Consider the following 19,883-nt stretch of genomic DNA (forward strand, 5'->3'; position numbering starts at 1 on the left):
GCAATATTTTGCATTTATATGGATGTCTCCTGCTATCATATTTAATAAAATCACTACAATTTTTTAGAATGAGTAATGATCCTAAATTTGATCTTAAATGCAAATTAGAGCGAACACAATCTTCTTTAACATGGGACAAAAATGTCTTGAGTTTGAATATATTTAGCTCCCTATATATTTTTATATCAATTGTTTGTTAAATAATTGTGAAAACTTTCTTTGTAGAAATTTGGGAGTTCACATTACATGTCACTAGAGTTGGCAATTATACCCAAAACCCAACAACTCACCCACTAATTTGAGAGGTTGGGTTGGATAAGTTGGGTTTTGGGTTAATTTTGGATTGAGTAATAAAAATCTATATATATTTTGGGTGGTCTGGGTATTTGTGTTGGGCACCAATTACCCAACTTAAGTTAAAAAAACAAATTAACAAATTAAAATCAAGAAACAAAAAAAAAAAATGACCAGCCTTGTTGGATCAAGCAAAACCCATATATGTACTGGTATGTATAATTATCATATATATACTACTACTACACACTGAGAAGGATGATCAACGAGTAATGCTTAAAAAGAACAAAAATTGAGAAATGAACGGTGCAGCACAAATGTCAGTAGGATTTTTTTTTAAAAAAAAAAAAAAAAGAAAATCCTTGTACTCTTCGCTCTTCACATCCATCCTTTTGCCGAGTTCCGGAAAAATGCATCCTACTGTTCATCTATTTCTTTTTCTTTTTTTCATTCAAAATGAAAAAACAAGTCCCCCCCCCCCATTTATTGATCACTTCATCGAGATCTCTTAGTTTTGTTCCACCCAAAATTGTTGCTTCGATCTCTTAGTTTGGACCAAAACTATACCCAATTTGAAAATCCTTACTTGTATAAAAAATAGTGAGTTCATCCAAGTAGTTTAAATAGTTAGTATGTGTGTGTATTTGTGAAAGTATATTAGTGTGTATTGTAATTTGTATGTGTAAAAATAACATATTTCAAAAGAGTTTAAGAAGTGAGTGTGTGTGTCTATAAGTGTTTTAGTGTGTAAAAATATGTCTATCTATGTGAAAATGTGTTTATGTGTGTGAAAATTTTTTTTTGTATGTGAAAATGTATTTGAGAGAGTTTATGTATCAAAATCTATTAATTAATATATTGGATCATATTTGGGTCATGGGTTTGAGATGACCTAATATGACCCAACCCAAAATTAACCCAATCTAAAGTTGGGCGGATTGGATGTCACCCATTTAAATGAAAACCCAATATCAATCCGCCCAAAAACCGCCCAACCCGTCCAATTGCCAGGTATACATGTCACCATTTCTTTTAAAATACAAAGACTTTCACCATCATATATCTCAACCAATATCTTTAGGATTAACCACTATTTTATTTAGTTCCAATGATCTCTATCCAAAGTATCGTAGAGCTAATTATAAATTTTCAATGACATTTTATGTTGACATTATGATCTACAGAAACTTTTTTTTTTTTTTTTTTTTTTGTAGTGTATGTCATTTGGTTCTTGCAATTCTATGTCTTTCTAGAATTCCGGTAAAATAAACTGTGGAATGGAAATTTCAGTTTTAGCACTTAGAACCCCCAATTAAAATATAATGAACTTCATAAAGAACGTTCATTACTATAATTTTTGGTCTTCCTTTTCCTATCCTTTTTTAATGAATTTTCACGGTCTAAAAACAGATGTAGTAGGAGCTCTTCTCCATTGTAAAGCTGAATTTGCACATCAATAAAATGACAGTTGGCTTGCGAAAAAAAAAAGATTTCTAAAAGGTTAGTCACAGTTAAAAGTTTGGATAGAATAAGGGTGCGTTTGATAAAATTGAAATTTGAAAACTGAAGTCTGAAATCTGAAATATGAAATTTGAATACATTAAGTTATTGAATTGTTAAGTATTAAATCTAATATATTAGAGTGCATATCACACGATCAGTAAAAAGTGAATAACTTATCACTTAATTTTGAGAGCAAATTTTGTCTAGAAATTCAGTGCCACCTAATTAATTCAGATGTTCAATTTTTGGTTATCAAACGGTTATCAAGCCGGACCTAAATGTTTAACACTTCCATTACTTATAAACCTTTTGTCTTAACTCAAAAATTTGTCTTAATATTCGTGTATTATTCTTGCTTCTTTTTTTTTTTTGCATTTCTTAATCAATTGTATCATATGGTATAATGAACTCAATCATTAATTAACTTATTGTCTTTCCAAATCAAATATTCAAATATGATATTTAACAGTGAACTCTGATTATCCTGAATTAAAAAAGTTCACAACGTGAAACATCAATCATCAATTATTAATGGCCTGACGGGATAAGAAACAACTGAGAGCAAAACAGTTCGTATACTCCCACGTAAGTATGTAATATAATTTATGCCGCGTCATAATCTAAAATTCCACATAGTTCGGAGTGGACAACGAACTTCTAACAGCTGGGATGGAACCGCTTTTCCACTTTGGGGAGTCGACTAGTGCATTTATGACTATGCTCAGGCGGTCATAAGATGGTAAAGTGGCCTCACTTTGGCCATCGGATAAGCTATCTTTATATTTTTTTCATCCAAAAATAAGAAAAAGGAGAGTAGATAGATTTCTTGAGGATTCTCCAAAAGCAGAAAAGGAGTACCTGTTCAAATGGAGGAGAAGCAGCTGGATTATGTTCTGGTGCCTCTGGGGATGTTCATATTCCTGGTTTATCATGTTTGGCTGCTTTACACCATTATATACAATCCCAGGAAAACTGTTGTGGGACTCAATGCTGAAAGCCGTCGAAATTGGGTTTTCTCCATGATGAATGTTAGTTCCTCAACCCTCTATCCCACTTTTTCTTTCATCAGACATGTTATATGCATGTGATGTTAATTATATTAGCAATTATCAGGGAAAAGTAGTAATATATCTTTTGGTGATAGTTAGGAGTTTTCGCGTGTTTTTCCCTTGTCTGCTGTTTATGATCGTAAATGGGGTGATAGGGATTAAAGTGGTTCGGCTGCTTTATTCTAGTAGAAATTATGCAAACAGGCACATATGCTTATTTTACACGCATGCTTGTGTGCTTGAAATTATGCTGGATGATTGTAATTCGTACTAAAAATTCTTATACTGATGGGTCCTGTCATCGATGGGATGTTATTTCAAGATTTGCACTGATGCCCTCCACGTTTAGGTATGATCTTTTCGTCTATTATTGATGTCAGCTTATGTTTCTAATTTCCTTTGATTTCCCCTCTTCTGAATTGTCCTCATTAGTTAGTGTTCTACCTTTACTTTGATCATGTTGCCCATGATTTTTTTGATCATGTTGCCCATGATTTTTCCTTTCTTAGTGAGTTAAATGGGATGGAGGATAATTGATTTGAGCATATAGATCAAGGGCAGGTGATGGGGAAGGGAAGGGAAGCGATGAAAGCAAGTATTTGAAAGTGGTGGTGGCCGCCAGGAGAAGCAAATGCTCCTATTGGTTCATAATGGAGTTGAAAAACAGAACAAAGAAATTTACTCCTGTTGCTTTTTGTCAAAAAATAGTCTTTGCTCCTATAAAATGAGCTTGGATTAAACTATTTTTATCTTATGTTATTCAGGAAAAACATTTGTTTCAAATCTTTCGTTGATACATTGGTCGATGCCTCATTCATTAACATCTTTAACCCAAATGCTGTCTTCTTAACCTTATTGAAAAATCAATCGCAAGAAAGATTGATGATTATCATCAAAGGGGTTGATTACGGGCTAGAGTTTCTGCATACTTTTATTGGGTTCTTCAAAGTCAAATTATGATGCAACATAGCTGCTAAATTGTCAACAAAAAGCAGTCATAACCTACATAAAATTCAGCAGGCTGAACTCCTATGGAACATGTTTACGACTGTTTTGGATCCCAATTTATAGGCTTGACATAATATTCATTTACAAGTAACTTCAGTAAAGTCTCGATAGGTAGTTTTCAGAGAGCGTACTTGGGCAATTTACCTCATGTTAAGGTATCAATCTTAAAGCGGTATATAATCCTTTTTTTGGTTGAAATTTCACATAAGAAGCACACCCCACTCTTTTTTTTTTTTATACCCTTCCATCCCTCCCCACATCCTTCCTACCCCCAGGACATCCCGCTCTTGCAAGTGCACCACCCACCCAGGAAAAAGTCCATTATAAGGATAGCTTTTACCCTTATATTAGGTAGTCCATTACTGAAAGATTGTGTTCCACATATTTATGACACATTCCCCTCTTCATTGTCTCTAATCTTTAATTCTGTTTCCCAGCTTGTCAAAATGGATAACATGTGATGAGAATAGTAGGTCGTCTTTAGTTTGGCATTATTTATCAGAATTGATTCATGTAAAGTGTTTGCAGGATCCACTTAAGAATGGTGTTTTGGCAGTCCAAACTTTACGCAACAACATAATGGCATCAACTCTATTGGCAACAACAGCTATTACTCTTAGCTCTCTGATAAGTGTCTTTGTAAGCAATGCCTCAAATTCTTCGTCTTCAAAGTTAGTTTATGGAAATAAGACTTCATTTTTGTCTTCTGTCAAATTCTTTTCTATCTTGCTTTGTTTTCTTGTTGCTTTTCTTTGCAATGTGCAGTCTATTAGATACTATGCACATGTTAGCTTCTTAGCTACTGTGCCTACCTTCAAGGACCAAAACGACTGTATTGAGTATGTTGCAAGAAATTTGAACAGAGGAAGCTTCTTCTGGTCACTTGGATTAAGAGCATTTTATATGTCATTCCCTCTTTTCCTTTGGATTTTTGGACCTATTCCCATGTTTGTCTGTTGCTGTATGATGATATTTCTTCTTTACTTCTTGGACACAACTACAAGCTTTACGAGAGATCTCCACTGTAAGTCGATCAAAGAGGAAGCAATAGCCAATGATGTGGAATCAATTCATCATTCATTGTAGTGGTTGAGAAGTAAAAGGCCCCTAGTTGGTCATGAGGTTTTTGGAGCATAGCCAATCAAAAAATGTCTTGTATCTGTACTAGAACCTTTAGTTTCAGTGTAATATTTTCCACAGAGAACGACCAAGGTGCTATGTAAATAGTTCTTATCAACTGATCTCTTGGTCAACAAGATGCTATTCAAATTCCGCATGGTTTTCATATGCTTCAATTGAACTTTGGCTATTTATAAAATTGTTATCATCCTCATGAGGAGAATTATTTTTGAGACTTTGAGTATAGCAGGCACGTATTTTCAGAGTGAGCTTGGTGACTTCCATGGAATACACTCATTTTTCATTCACCATGCATTATAGACAAATGCACATATATTTTCCAGTTAGTATCATGCATAAAATTAGGCTCCAAAAGATGGCTTATTCTTGTTTTCCTTGGTTGAGAATGCTCCTAATTGATGATGTGCTGACTGTTTTTTTTTTTTTTAATATTGTGAGATTTTCTTCCTTTTTCCTTGGGTATTAACTCTAGGACGTGGAAAGTGAGGAGGATCCTGCTGTTTTTTTTGGTTGTCATCCTATAATATATTTAGGTGCTTGAAAATGCAGCATATCCTCTGAAACTAGACATTCTACCGGGAACTGAATTGGTTTTGGATAACAATGTCTTGGGTTAAGAGTCAAGACTATGAAACATGGTATCAGGAGGAAAGTTTAGTAGCATCTTTGCTAATTCATGTTCTGTATTCACTGGAGAGAGTTTCTTTTCCTTATAGAACCAGAAGGAAAGTTTCCTGACTGACTGTGGGTGATTTATTCTGTCCGGTGCTATAGTACAATAGAAACACCATATGCTTCTTGCTTTCTGATGCTTGAAGCTCTATATCAACCGATAGTTTTTCCTTCACTGACAGCAGCATAGAACCATAGGTGAGGGTGAACATTTTATCGACTGGCTTGAACCCACCCTGGGAGTAATGAAATCCTTATGATCTGACGCATGAAATTAATTCTTTCTGTTGTATTGTGAACGTTTACAGATGTAAAGACAACCTTAAGGTGTATATTGATATTGAAACGGACTGATAATGCCTTTTTCTTCTCTTTGTAAACTTTTTGCCCCAAATTTCTCGATTACTTGCTTCATATTTTTCGTTTGTACGTTACTCCAGTTACTTAATTTGTATTACCTGGTTGAAAGCGGGCGTGGCATGAAATGTAGAGGCCTTCTACGTTGGATGTTGGGTTTTGAACCCTTGTTCCAATGTACAATAATCTTCCGAGGGTGTGTATTTGGCTTGAACGGGACAGAAGGGGTTGGAAACCTCTCTGACCATAATTGCTGGTACAGCATGTCTGCAGATTGTCCATGTTTACAGGGGTTAACCATGTGTGCCAAATTGACTGGAACAGGACATTTGAGCCCCTGAAATGACATCCGTACAGTATGCTTTTGTTTGTGTCTTTTGCTATTTGTCGCTGTTTCTGTGTTTTTTGAGCTCAAATTCAGACCAAGTAGGATGTGGTTCTTTGATAACAGAAGAAAGACAATTAGTCGCGTTACGTCACAATATTTGAACGCATACCGAAATATCCCATGCTTTACCAACTGTGTTTCTGCCTTGTATTTATGGGCATGTTGGATATGTGGAGGCCTACAAAGGGTCTTGTTTCTTTGGTGAAAGCGATGGAAACAATAAATTTCTTGATTTTTGGTGCAAGAGAAGCCAATAATTAATGCCCCACTTGATTTTGACAAATGATCTGCCCCATCTAAATACGCAGAGACCAAAAAGAAATGGACCACTTTTGCATTTGTTGCTGCTATTCATCTTTGGCCTACATTTGCCGTACCAGATGATCTGTCTAGCATTCCATCTTTGTGGTAAAATAGAGTACACCATGGTTCGATATTTTAAAGCAAATTCAGAAAACCATTTATGGTGCCATGTACCAATGTCGCTAACAAATTGCTAAACTGATGCTGGTGGTGCTGCCGATGTTGATAGCTGACAGTGCCATAATGCATGCAGTGCACTACATTGATCCATCAAACCAACCCCCTTACAATCTTTGAGTAAGTTGATAGAACTGTTACTGTACCTTTACACTCTGTCTTGATGATGATCTTGTTTTCTATATTTGTCGTTACCAGAGTAACTACCAGATCTGTCTTCCAACTCCATTGTGGAACTGGAACATGTTGTGTTTTCTCATTTCTCCTGTTTATGTCCTTGTTGATCATTGATGGCATCAGCTGTCAAAGTGTCAACACCCATAATTATTACTTGCTCTTTGTCAGAATATGATCCTCTCCTTTGGTGCTTATCTCCTACCTACACCTTTTGTCCTTGAGATAGAATGTTGGTACCGCTGCCAATGCACTGATTTTTCCTAGCAACCCAAAACTTACATTTTAGTAATAAAATCCCACACCTGTGAATAGAAAGGCATGAAGAAATAGGATGTCCTCACCTGGATATGGAAAATGTTTGCCGTGCAAAATTTAGCAGCTTCTTCAACAACTTGGCTGCACCGTTGGAACGAGTTTTCTTTCTAGGATCATCCACAAGGCACTGTGTGTTTATAAATGCTTGCCTTCAGGTTGACTTTGGTTGATGAGTGATTGAACTACCTGACATTGGTAGGACCTTGGTTATTATTGTTTGATATTGAGCTTCCTCCCTAGTTTTTCTTGGCTTCTACCGACTGGAAAGCCAGTCCAGCACCAGTCACTGGGTGTTTATAAAATACCTTGATTGGATGTATGGGACCTGGTTTCATTTGCCCAAGACAAAAGCAACAGATTCTTGCAAAATTAGTGTTCGGTCTTCGATTGTTTTCAAGGCATCCTGCATAACTTTTTTGACATATATTTTAGCTTGTGTTTAACTGGAAAACGCCACTGATTTTGGTTTAAGGACCCTTTAAACCGTGTAAGACAGTTTTGGAGAAATCAGATTAAACCCACTTTTTAAGAGGCATGGTGCAAGAAAAGTCCCTACATGTATTGATGAACTAGCATCATTTTGTATAACCTGTTCTCCTACCTGTCCTAGAAATCTTGGCAGGGTGGTCTAAAATCAAATAGGGTTTTTCATAAATATCATAGAGGACAAAAACTAATGGAAAATACTCAGAGATTGAGATCAAAATCTCCATATCTACCTATAAAATTGTAATTTTACCTCTCACACTTCAATAAAGTTGCCCCCACTATACCACTAAACAAAATCTAAGTATTAGAGAATTACCCTTTGCCTCCATTGATCCCATCAAAATCTCCATACCTACATATAAAATTGTAGTTTTGCGCCCAGTACTATTCAACAAAACCTAAGCATTAAAGAATTACCCCAACCAAAATCTGCATATATGCGTATAAAATTATAGGTTTGCCTCCATACCTGAATGAAATCACCCTCACCCTCACCTAAAGTAGTAATACACACTTTGTTTATATGTCTTTATGTCCAAATAATTTGACAACACTTAAAATAAATTATACCACCACCTTGTTTAAACAAAGAAATAGATTCCATTTGCATTTATTCTTCTTCTTTATCTATTCTAATGCGCTCCCGGTGCAAACCCATTTAAAAAAAAAACTTTTTCACTACACATTAGAACTGACAATTGCTCATTTTTTATTTCATCTAAACAAAAAATCCAGATTAAATTTATTAGGGTTGTGAGAGGAGAAGTGGAAGAATTCTTTATTAGAAATTTGATATTTGCTTTATTACTAAATTGGCGTATATTATTATAATTAGTAGATTGTTAGTTAAACATATTTTTTCATATCATAATTAGTAAAATTTCATATATTAACTTTGCCCCCACCGAATTTCTTCTCTAGCTTCGCCCCCGAAAACACCCTATCTTAACTAAATTAAAATCATATATGGTCTCAATGGAACAAGAACAAGCAAGAGAACCCTAGAAGTGTCAGTTGATCTGTCAATTTCATTTTACAATGCGGTGGGCCTAGTATTGAAAGTTCTGGAGTAATATAGAGCCTCCATGATTTAGTTGTCTGCTTATCCACTATTCTTTGAGCAGTGATCTTCAAGTGCTAAAGTTTGAATTTATCTAGCCAAAAAAAAAAAAAAAAATTGTATTCTTTGTTGAAGAAAATAGTGGAAATTATGCTTAGAAATGTTCTTGGGAAAGAACGATCATTTGGGTAAAATCTAACAGTAGACTAGTATTTTTCACAACTGTTATTAAATCTAAACTTGTGCTAACGAAATTCAAAAAGTTGATGGGAAGATCTTGCTTTGGTTAACCAGCTAATGATTGGTACCGACAGTCTGTGGTCAATTTGCACGGGGAGATAAGATGATTTATTATCTTATCCATAAAGCTATAGGAAACCAATTAAAGAAGAAAAGGACAAAAACCGACTACCTCCCCAAGACGTTGCTTCCAAAAGTAAAACAGCATTTTGGTTTGTGTTTCTCAAGTATGAATTTTTTTTTTTTTTTTTTTTTCAAGAATGGACAAAAGTGAAAAAAAACTCATCTAATGTGAGATTGGTGGGATTTATCAGCCCTTGTCCCATGGTATATCTTGGACTAATTTCAATTTGTGCTTCCAAACTTATACTCTTATATTTCAATTTTAGACACTTTACATTCTAAACTCTCGTATTTATATCTTTTTAAGTCCAATTGATAATGACTTTAGCAACATCGAAGGAACGAAGGGCCGTACAAATGATTCACCTTTTTGCATGACTAATAGGGATTGTGAGATGATGATATTACACTGCTATCCAGTAAAGTGGTTTAGGTTCATGTCGTGTGCAAGTCCTCTATTCTGTTAGTTTGCTATGACTAACGTCGATCAATAGGATTTAAGTGAGACAAATATGAGAAGTTAGAGTACAAAGTGCCCTTAAAATTGTAAGTCTAGGGATGCAAAATGAGAAAGAAGTACAAGTCCAAGAGTACGAAGTGGAAATAATCCTTAAATTTTTAGTATGGGATTGAAGTTTTACTTCATATATAGGAGAAGGTGGAATGATTTATCGCCTTATTAAGAAACCATCTTATTAAGAATTCTTCAATAAATATTATACAACGTCTTTTGAGATTACGAATGTAACGAACTAAATCGTTTGGAATAGAAGCATATTCCTTATTTTGAAACCCTTTTACCAAACACCTCCTTTAGTCTCCGCATAGTCAGATCTCATCTGACTCGTGTATGATGTTTTTAACAAAAAGTTTTCTTTTCGTCTGGGTTTTTTTTCTTTTTTAGGGGTTTTCTAGATTCACATTTCATGTACTAATGTACAACTTGAAATCTCAACATCCTAAGGTATGTATGTCGTGTGCATCTAGTTTTAAGTAAAGGGCTGACAGAAATTGTTGAAGGACTTGCCCCTTTTGTGCAATCAGTGAAGAAATCAAAATGTCACAAAGAAGTGCGGAATTAGGTTTCTCTTAGGATTTGTTTATTTATTGATTTGTTGCTATGATGTGATATGCTATGACAAACAGATAAGAGTGGATTTAGTTTGTTTTCTCCTTTCACTGTTTCTACAGAAAAGTGAAGATTTGGCATATCTTTTCTCTTCTAGACTTCTAAAAATCCTTCCTACTTGTAAAGATAACAGCCACCATGCAATTTTCCGAGAACCATCCATCCGTTTCAAATCTAAACTAGACTTTTGTAGAAGATCATTTCCTACCATACAAAAATGTGGAAATTTTTTTTTTTTTTTTTTAAAACTTAGTCTCATAATATGTAGTCAATTGGTCATATACGATAAGAAAGGGGTACATTCGAGTTCCATCTGGAGCTTGGAATTGTTCAGCCAGTCTCCCCTGTCAAGGACCAAGAGGGAATTAGATGGTCAATCATGATAAAAATGAATCAGGATCATCTCATCTCATCCGATCCAAGTGGTAGGGTCCGACGTTGAATACCAATTCCACGAGCATGTCCCCCAATTTGGCCGCATCCAAGGAGAAAAATCTTGAGGCACATTCTGCTTTGGTGGCTACTTGCTACAACTTTAACTTAAAGGTCTGCATTGCTATACACTTATTTGCCTAGAAAGGAACATTTTCCCTGGCTCTCACGAAATATTTTATGGTCTATACTCAATTCTGATAATGGATATTCCTAAACAAATGTCCATTCTCAGAAGGCTAATGAGAACAGAAGAAAAGAGATAGAGGTCGAGATATCCTTCCAAAAAATATCAACTGAAAAAGGGGCTCTAATTTAGAAGAGAGAGAGAGAGAGAGAGAGAGATTGTGCTGAGCGACCAAAATTGCAAAAACCAATTTGTCTGTATGTGTATGATAATATTCTTGCTGATTAGATTTAGTCCGCAGGAAAATCATTCGAATAAGGATGTTTAAAATATCGGTCTGTCTAACGAATATCCTGTAAGCACTCGTTAACATGTATTTCAGGTGTTAGATTTTTAAAAATATAAGATTAATTAGAAAAAATATATAAATATAAGGAAATTAATTAGAAAAATTATATAAATATAAGAGAAAGTAATAATCATTAGTGTGTGTGTGTATGTACACAATAAATTGGGTAGAATATAGGTATGTTAACGAGTGCCACATAACATCTGTTAAAAAAAACCCTTAAAATAACATGGCTAAGTCTACCTCTGTCAAACAGATATTGACTTATCTGAGTATTTATAGTAATTCTCACGTTATACTTGAAATGGCTAAAGTTGAACTTTGTTTTCAAAATAATAAAACCACCTTGTGAGTATTTATCTTAGGATTAATCTTGCATGCACAATTTGGGCATCTGGAAATTTTCTTTTGATCTTTATATTTTATGATCACGTTTCTGTTTTCTTTTTTTTTTATCAGTTATTTTGGGGTTTCTTTTTAGATGGTTTCTTTTTGGGATTAAGGATGTATACTTTGTTGTTTTGCATTTTTATTTCTGACTTTGAGACAGAAGATGGAGTCTTCTGCTCACTTATAGGCTTCAATTGTAACTGGCTCGGAGTTTACATGTTATGGAATGTGATGTAATATTCTTCAAGAATGAGAAAACATCCAACAAATTTCAGTAAGGCACGAAGATGACAGCTAAAATGTCTTCTTCAGCTCCTCAATCTTTGATTAAGAAAAAATTAGATGAGTTGTACAAAATGCAAGCATATGAATGTCAAGATTAATCTAAAAAATAGGGAAAGAATGAAAATAAAAAAATAAAAAGATAGGTAGAAAAAAAAGGGCATATTGGAAAGTGTTATTATCACTTTATCCCCTTAACATTCGGTGCCACTATCAATTTCCCCCTTAACGTTATCTTTTAGTTACTTTACCCCCAAGACTAACGGTCAAATTTAATGGAGTTTGTTAATTAAAGTAAAAGGACAAGTTTAACCTTTAAAGTTATTATCATTTTACCTCCCCTAAACTATAGTCTCATTATCAATTTATCCCATAAAGTTATTTTTTAGACAATTTATCTAACAATTAAACCAACTTAGCAAGTTAAAAAACTTTAGAAAAAAATACCCTCATTTTTGTATAATAAAAATAATAAAAAATTTAGAGTGGTTCTTCTCCTCTTTAGTATAAAAAAAGTCAAAATATTAATTTATTTCTTTTTGGAAAATTAATATTAAAAAAATAGAAAGATAGGGAGAGGGGGAAAGAGAGATAGATAGAGAGAGCTCAATTCTTTTTTTAGAAAATACAAATAAGAAAGAATTAAATACTTTTATTATTTTAAAATTATTTCACTTTACTGTTTACCACGAGATTTCAATCCAAATCCCAACAACCTTAAATTAATATGATAATGTTAGACTTTTTTTTATCTTTTTCTTTGCAAAATCTAATTTTCTGTCTCTTTTTTTCCTATCTCTTTTTCTTTTCCTAATATTAATAAGTGTGAAAAAGAAATTTGAGAAAACCCTTTTATTTTTATATTTATGGATCTCTTAAAGTGAAAAAAAGAAGAATAATCATTCTAAATTTTTTATTTTTAATTATATATATAAGGGTAAATATATTTAACAATTTTTGACCATACTAGTTAGATTAACGATGAAATAAAATTCCAAGAAAATAAAGTTAGGAATTAAATCGATTATATCACTATAATTTAAAGGAATAAAGTAATAATAACAATGTAGTAATACTATAGAATAAAAGGGTATTTTTGTCTGAAATTTCTTAACATGTTGAATTAAATTACTTATGGGGGTGAAGTAACTAAAAAATAACGTTATGGGGTAAACTGATAGTTGTGATACAGTTTAAGGAGGTAAAGTGATAATAACCCTATTAGAAATCCAAAACAAAAAAGGAAAAGAAAAAGAAGACGTGGAAAGACATTTACTAACTGACAAGCGTCAGGCAGGTGTTAGTAAGTAAAATGATACCTGTCGTTTCCCAGAGGGCTCACATTGCTGGTCCGTCTCCGCCATTTCCAAATCTAGCAAGCATTGACCCCACCTTCCTCCAATCATTAGAATCTTTACCTTCTTGGCAAAATTCGCCCTCTTACAACTCAGAAAGGATCATTCTATTTTCTAAATTTTACAACTTCTTCTGCTACTTCATTTGAGTTATTTTACCATTTCTATTTTCACCACCTAGAGAATACTGCAAGTTATCCACCCACTCATTATCCCTAGACCCTAGTTCCAATTCATGCAAGTACTAGCAATCCCTTCGTTAGAGATGAAGTCACCAAAACGACTTGGAAGTGCAATGTCCCAATGTGACTAATTAGTACTAATAACTACCATTAGAGAATGAGACCTAATTAAGCTTAGTGCAAAAATGTGTAAGGTAGATGGGGGAAAGAGTACAGTACTTTCGGCACGTATCTTGTTCTGATTTACTTTCTTTTCGAATGAATAATGTCTGTTTTTTTTTTCTCAAATGAAATTTGGTTCAAATTTTAGATTGTTTATTTGTCAAATCAAGTTTGAACTAATATTTTATTGAACTTGAATGTTAAGGAATATAAAGCGTTGTTCAAATTTGACTTGACTAATCAGCGAATCAATTTCGAACGAGTTCTTATTACAATGAGTGTGACTTGACTAATCAGCGAATCAAGTTCGAACGAACTCTTATTACAGTGAGTTTAATTCGAACGAGTATCGAATAATTTGGTTCATGTTTTCGTCCAAATAGCAAAATGACATCCTCCCTTTCCACCGAGGGCTCACATGGCTGGTCCAGCATTTCCAAATCTAGCAAGCATCGACCCCACCTTCCTCCAATGATTAGAATCTTTACCTTCCGGGCAAAATCCGCCTATTTCAACTCAGAAAGAGAAAGCATCATTCTAGTTCTAAATTTTACTACTACTACTACTGCTTCATTGAGACATTTTACCATTTCTATTTTCGCCCTGGAGATTATAATTTATCCACCCCCCTTATTGGCCCTAGACCCTTGTTCCAATTCAGGCAAGTACTAGCAATCCCTAAGTTAAAGATAAAGCCACCAAAACAACTTGGAAATGCAATGTCCCAATGTGATGGGTACCAATCGGGGGCGGAGCTACACTCTCTTAAGAGGTTGCAATTGCACCCCCTCAAATTTTTGAAAATTATAAAATGGCCTATAAAAAATTTTAGCTTTTTAGTGTTGCTTCACTTTTGCCCCTCTTGAATTTTTAAAATATTCCATCTAGCCCTATAATTGCCCCTCAAAAGTGTTGAAATTTTCTATAGTTGCTCTAATTATTCTTAAAATCAAAGCTTCAAATAAAATACCATGATATTTTTGTTCCTTTCTAATAAATCTTTTTTACTTAAAATTGAGCTTCACTTATATGCCCAACCATACAAGTTGAATTACATGCAAATTTGATATTTATTTAATATTTTAATTGTGAAGATTATCTGCCTATCCTATCTATTTTAGAATGTACACCTTATAATTTTGTTCGTAATATTAACTATGATTTTATACCATTAGATGACTAGAAAACTCCTGCACATAGTAAATAATAAGCTATATAGACAATGCTTTTTAATTTTGTTGTTGTAATACTGAATAAATTGGTTCATGCCGATTAAATTTTTAATAAACACTAAGTTGTACCAAAAGCTTACAAATCACTTCAACCTAAAATTATTTCACCCTCTCAATAATGGTCCTAACTCTGCCATTGTACCAATAACCAATATTAGAGAATGAGACCTAATTAAGCTTCGTGCAAAAATATAAGGCAGACAAGAGAAAGAGTATAGTAATTTAGGCACGTAACTTAATTTGATTTCAAATGAATAATATCTTTTTCCTTTAAACATAAGTAGGAGGTATCAAACTTGGGATCTTTCACTCACACCTTCTCACCCTAAATCACCCAACTCAACCCTCTCCTCGCAAACTGAATAATGGCTTAAATGTAGAGCAAGCCAGCAAGGTCTGTACATACATTTTTTCAGGTTCCAAACGAGAATTGCAATTCCTCATACCATAAGAGTTGATAATAGTATCTTAAACTCTAGATGCTAGTAAACAATCTCAAAAATAGAATTATCAAAGACGAAGGCATAACAAATACTAAAAAAGGTTTTTTGATAAACGACAAAATTTCATTACAATAAATCTATATTAATATCAAAGAACAATTAAACATGCAACAAGTATAAATAGATTTGTAATCTACAACAAATCTGAAAAATCAACAGGGATACACTATAGAACTCCAAGATATCTTTCAAGATCAAATGATTCACTGGAGCCCTAACAATAAAAGCTTATTAATTTTATGTGATTGCCAAGTTACACTTGATCACATGCACATCTAATCTTTGCCTCCTACTTTAAAGCTTCTATTGTCATCAGATGATAACACATATCCTTGGTCCAGCTAAGGGCATCACTGAAGCTTTTTGTGATTTTTGTAAGATGATTTTTAGAAGAAATATGATTTATAAGTATTGGCTCTATGCCATAATATGCTTTTTTGACAGCTTTTATACCAAAAAAAAGGAAAAAAAAAAAAAAGAAGTTACTGCTAAAAAAAATGCTTACTGGATTTTAGGAGCTAAGCCTGATATAGGAGTTGTTTGCAAAGCGTAAAAAAGAAAAAAAAAAAGGAAAAAGAGTTAACTTCCATATATGAAGCAGGAACATCTAGGGCACTTTATGAAGGAAAATTTTTTTTTTTTAAAAAAACACAGTGTGCAGAATTATATTCCACATAGGTCCACTTCCTAAACAAGGGATTCTTTTTTTTTGGAAGGTTTTTAATCTGAAATCCCGGATCAACCTTTTTTTTTCTCTTTTGTTGTGTTCTAATCCTAAAAATGGAAAGAAAGGTAAGTAGTTCATTTGCAATCATATGCAGAAAGTAGTACTTAAGTCACATTAGTTCCTATCTGGAATGACTTCATAACATCTAGATGATTTCAAGGAACGTAATTACATTTAAGTTCAAGAAGGAAAATAATTTTTGCTATATCAAAGAACTTAATTGTATAATGCACCCTGTATCTCATGTAAACATTCTTCAAAAAAGGTTCCCTTCATGATTCCTCTCATGTTTACATCATAGTTACCATACATCTCTGGTATTCATTGCTAACAACAACAAAACATCTCGGATTCGCCTATTTTAAAGATATATATATATATATATATATATTTCAATTGGGGGTGTCCCAGACTTTATTTGGCCAGACTAATTCCCTAAGGCTAGTACAGCCCCGCCCAAGGATGCCTATGTTAAAGATATTTGATATTGAGAATTTGACATTGCTAACATATCCTATTTTGTGATTTTCTGATTCTGCTCTTAATTACATGCCCGGAGAAGATTTTCATAAACTATTGCACTATAAAATCACATTTCTAACTAGCTTAACATTGAAATCACAAGCCAAACTTCAAGACAGAATTACAAGATGTTGCCTATTCATACATACTAATTACTAAGTCCCCAGTTTGCTGGCTAAAATCACATGCTAATTGAATATGATCGTGAATACATCTATCTTTACATGTGTTATCTGAACGACCATTAAGCTCTCAAATCCAATGAATCATACTAGCTAAGAATAAATCCATAAATCGTGGTTTTTCAATATCTAGTCTAGTTAAAGCTCAAGGACTTTCTCATTGTTATGAAATAGATAATCATAGTTGATTTTCTGATTCAGAAGGAACTAAGATCGTGACACCTATGACTACCATAAAACATCCTTGCCTAAATTTTCCAGCCCCATTAACTAATATAAGCATTACATTTCTTTTGTAATTTTTAAAGATGAATTGTATGCATTATATATAGTCTTCCTTCCATTTGGCAACAATTAAGCTTTAAGAGTAACATGGCCCCAATTATGCTATCATTTCTTAGAAATAGAGTGATTTCAAAATATATTCCTAGTTGGCCCTCCAATATTACGGACCACATGTGGCAAGTGGTACTGACTTTTGTCAGAATCACTTCAGTTAAGATATCTACCATGTCATCAATGGGTTTGAACCAAAACAGCAGAGAAAAAGCTCCTCAGATACAAAAAAAAAACAATGAACGAGAAATTAATTCCTTCAAATGGAAATGACCTTAATAGTGGAGACAAACTCTCTTCCTATCCATATCCAGCTTCCAGCCTGTTGAATTCGCAGCTGGTTTCTACTTGTCCTTGCCAAAAAAATGCTCCTGTAATTGGTAGCCAATTTGGACAAATATGTCTTAAGTGAATGAAGAAATTATCAAGATGAAAATAGAATATGTTGATATATAGCCCATATCAAGAACTTCGTTATGTTAAAATTTACTGCTCTCTCGGTCAGGAAGTGAGGGGGAAGAAAATACTAACTCACAAAGGAAATATATCAACTATGGCCACAAGAGATGTGCTCATCAGAAATTATAACCTGCTTCTTGATTACAAATATTCCGGGCATGTTACCGCTCCAGCTCGGTCAAATTTCTCCAAAAAACCCATATGATTTTGGTAACTAGTAATGCAAAATCATAAAGATGAATCAAATAAGCATGAGAATACGTGTTGGCAAAGAGGCAAAGCCACACTAAGCGAGGATTTTAAAGGGATTTCTTGATTAGCCATAGAGAAACCAATCAGAAATTGCTAAGTCAACATTAAAATAAAATTAAGTCCATTTGTTCCCCAAGGAAGGGATAAAAGAAAAATCAAATTCCCCAATGAAATCATGACAACACAGCAGAGGAAATGTATCCATTGATCTAGCACTTTCCAAGATATGGGAATACAAGGAAGCCCAGATTCATTTACCTCCAGATCTTGTTCAGATATCATGACTCAAAAACAGCATAAGATAACAACACAGAGGCACAAACTGTGACATTAGACTGCCGTAGCATGCAATAATCCAATCAATGAATCCCTTTTATCCCTCATCCCAACTCGAAAAGGAAAACCAAGAAAGCAAAACACAAAATTGTAAAGTATATGAAGAAAAGATAGAAATTCTCAAGTCTATGACCATGTGGGGGGAAATTCAACTAAAAAATCTGGGCAAGAATATAATTGTCTACTAGTAGTCTACTGCTAACTAGCAAGATATACATACCTGAAGCTAGATAGCTAGTTGAGAAGGATAGAATGATGAAAAGCGGTAGAGGAAAAAACTAAAAAAATGGGGAGAGTGAGCGGCTGAAAATGATGACAGAAGCATAGAGAGCACAAAGGAGTGAGATGCAGCAAGACTCCATGCATTTCATCATCTGTGCTCTCTATCTTCTGTCAACAAAATCACCTTTACCTTCTTCTCCCATCCTTATAAATATATATATATATATATTTTCCTTTTTAAATTCCTTTAATAACTCTTTGCACCAACAGCAGAAAAAAAAAGTTGCAGCTGCTAGCAGCAGCAACAGCAGAAGTTGCAGTAGGAAAAGAAAGGAAGGAAGTAGTTGCAGTAGCAGTACCGTTTGTTCTAGAGGGGACTAGTAATGAGAAAGAGCCGGATGAACAGAGATTGAGAGAGAAAGAAAGGGAAAGAGAAAGGAAGAGTTTGTTTGGTTTGGAGTGACCTAGCCAGGCTATATCAGGGGCCTCTTTGCGCCTCTATAAATAGGAAAGAAAGTAAAAGGAGGGGCAGAATACCCCTGGTATTAAGGGTACCACAGTACCTGTCTCATATGTACTACCACTTATCTTTCTTCTTGTAACCGTTCTTTCTTTCACGAGGTGAATGAAGGAAAGGACATTAGTACACTTCCCACAGTTAACTTCTTTTACTCTAACAACCCTAGATTATCCTTCTTAGTCCTTTCTTTCTTATTCACCTTGCATGCTTTGCGCATCCAAATTTACTATTTTGGAATTAGAAATTACAGATTGTTACCATCCAATCATCATCAGATGATTGTGCTCTTTGATTATGATATTTTTACTGTACAATGTACGAACTAGGAATTATCTGTCAAACTAACAGACTTTTACCTTTTCAACCTGATCAATAGTACTCTTCTTATCCCAAATTAAAAAACAATATATACAAATCAATGGCTCCCTTTGGTCAAATAAGTTTATAGCCAAAAAAGAATTTTTTTCTATTATTCTCTAAATAAGTTTTGAATCATTGTTTTGTCTTACATACATACGTCACGTCACACAAAAGTATTATAATAAATGATTAAATTTTTTTAAAAATAATCTTCAGCCCCATCTTTTATTTTGATGTGGAGGTTATTTGCACCTGACCAAAAAAGAATTTTTTTCTATTATTCTCTAAATAAGTTTTGAATCATTATTTTGTCTTACATACGTCACGTCACAAAAGTATTATAATAAATGATTAAATTTTTTAAAAATAATCTTCAGCCCAATCTTTTATTTTGATGTGGAGGTTATTTGCACCTGACTAATTAGGCTCTGTTCTCCTTACAAAAATGCATTCCAATTTTACATAAAGGTTGCATGCTCGGTATATGATTTTTCTATGTATTCATGCGCCAAGAATTGGCCTATTCATA

At 33.8% G+C, this 19,883-nt stretch overlaps 1 protein-coding gene and 1 long non-coding RNA gene across 6 annotated transcripts; one reads left to right on the top strand and one right to left on the bottom strand.

Moving 5' to 3' along the window:
- Nucleotides 1–2,387: 2,387 nt before the first annotated feature.
- LOC113741729 (uncharacterized) lies at nucleotides 2,388–5,149 on the top strand. Of its 3 annotated transcripts, none has more exons than XM_072047349.1 (2): nucleotides 2,388–2,825; nucleotides 4,374–5,149. In XM_072047349.1, the coding sequence occupies exons 1-2, from the start codon at nucleotides 2,664–2,666 to the stop codon at nucleotides 4,938–4,940; spliced, it is 729 nt and encodes a 242-aa protein (XP_071903450.1). In that variant the 5' UTR covers nucleotides 2,388–2,663; the 3' UTR covers nucleotides 4,941–5,149. The 3 variants fall into 3 exon arrangements, with proteins under 3 accessions (XP_071903450.1, XP_027125133.1, XP_071903451.1); XM_027269332.2 differs by having other exon boundaries at nucleotides 2,399–2,825; nucleotides 4,383–5,149; XM_072047350.1 differs by having other exon boundaries at nucleotides 2,692–2,825; nucleotides 3,169–5,149.
- Nucleotides 5,150–13,920: 8,771 nt separating this feature from the next.
- Nucleotides 13,921–19,028, bottom strand: LOC140005958 (uncharacterized). 3 transcript variants are annotated; one of them, XR_011813495.1, is made up of 3 exons: nucleotides 18,834–19,017; nucleotides 17,795–17,878; nucleotides 13,921–17,576 (listed from the first exon to the last, which is right to left on the bottom strand). It is a non-coding gene; the product is annotated as an uncharacterized lncRNA (long non-coding RNA). The 3 variants fall into 3 exon arrangements; XR_011813496.1 differs by lacking the exon at nucleotides 17,795–17,878 and having other exon boundaries at nucleotides 18,834–19,028; XR_011813494.1 differs by having other exon boundaries at nucleotides 13,921–17,878; nucleotides 18,834–19,028.
- Between the last annotated feature and the right edge of the window lie 855 nt (nucleotides 19,029–19,883).

Source organism: Coffea arabica, chromosome 4e, assembly GCF_036785885.1.
Source record: "Coffea arabica cultivar ET-39 chromosome 4e, Coffea Arabica ET-39 HiFi, whole genome shotgun sequence".
Classification (NCBI taxonomy): Eukaryota; Viridiplantae; Streptophyta; class Magnoliopsida; order Gentianales; family Rubiaceae; genus Coffea; species Coffea arabica.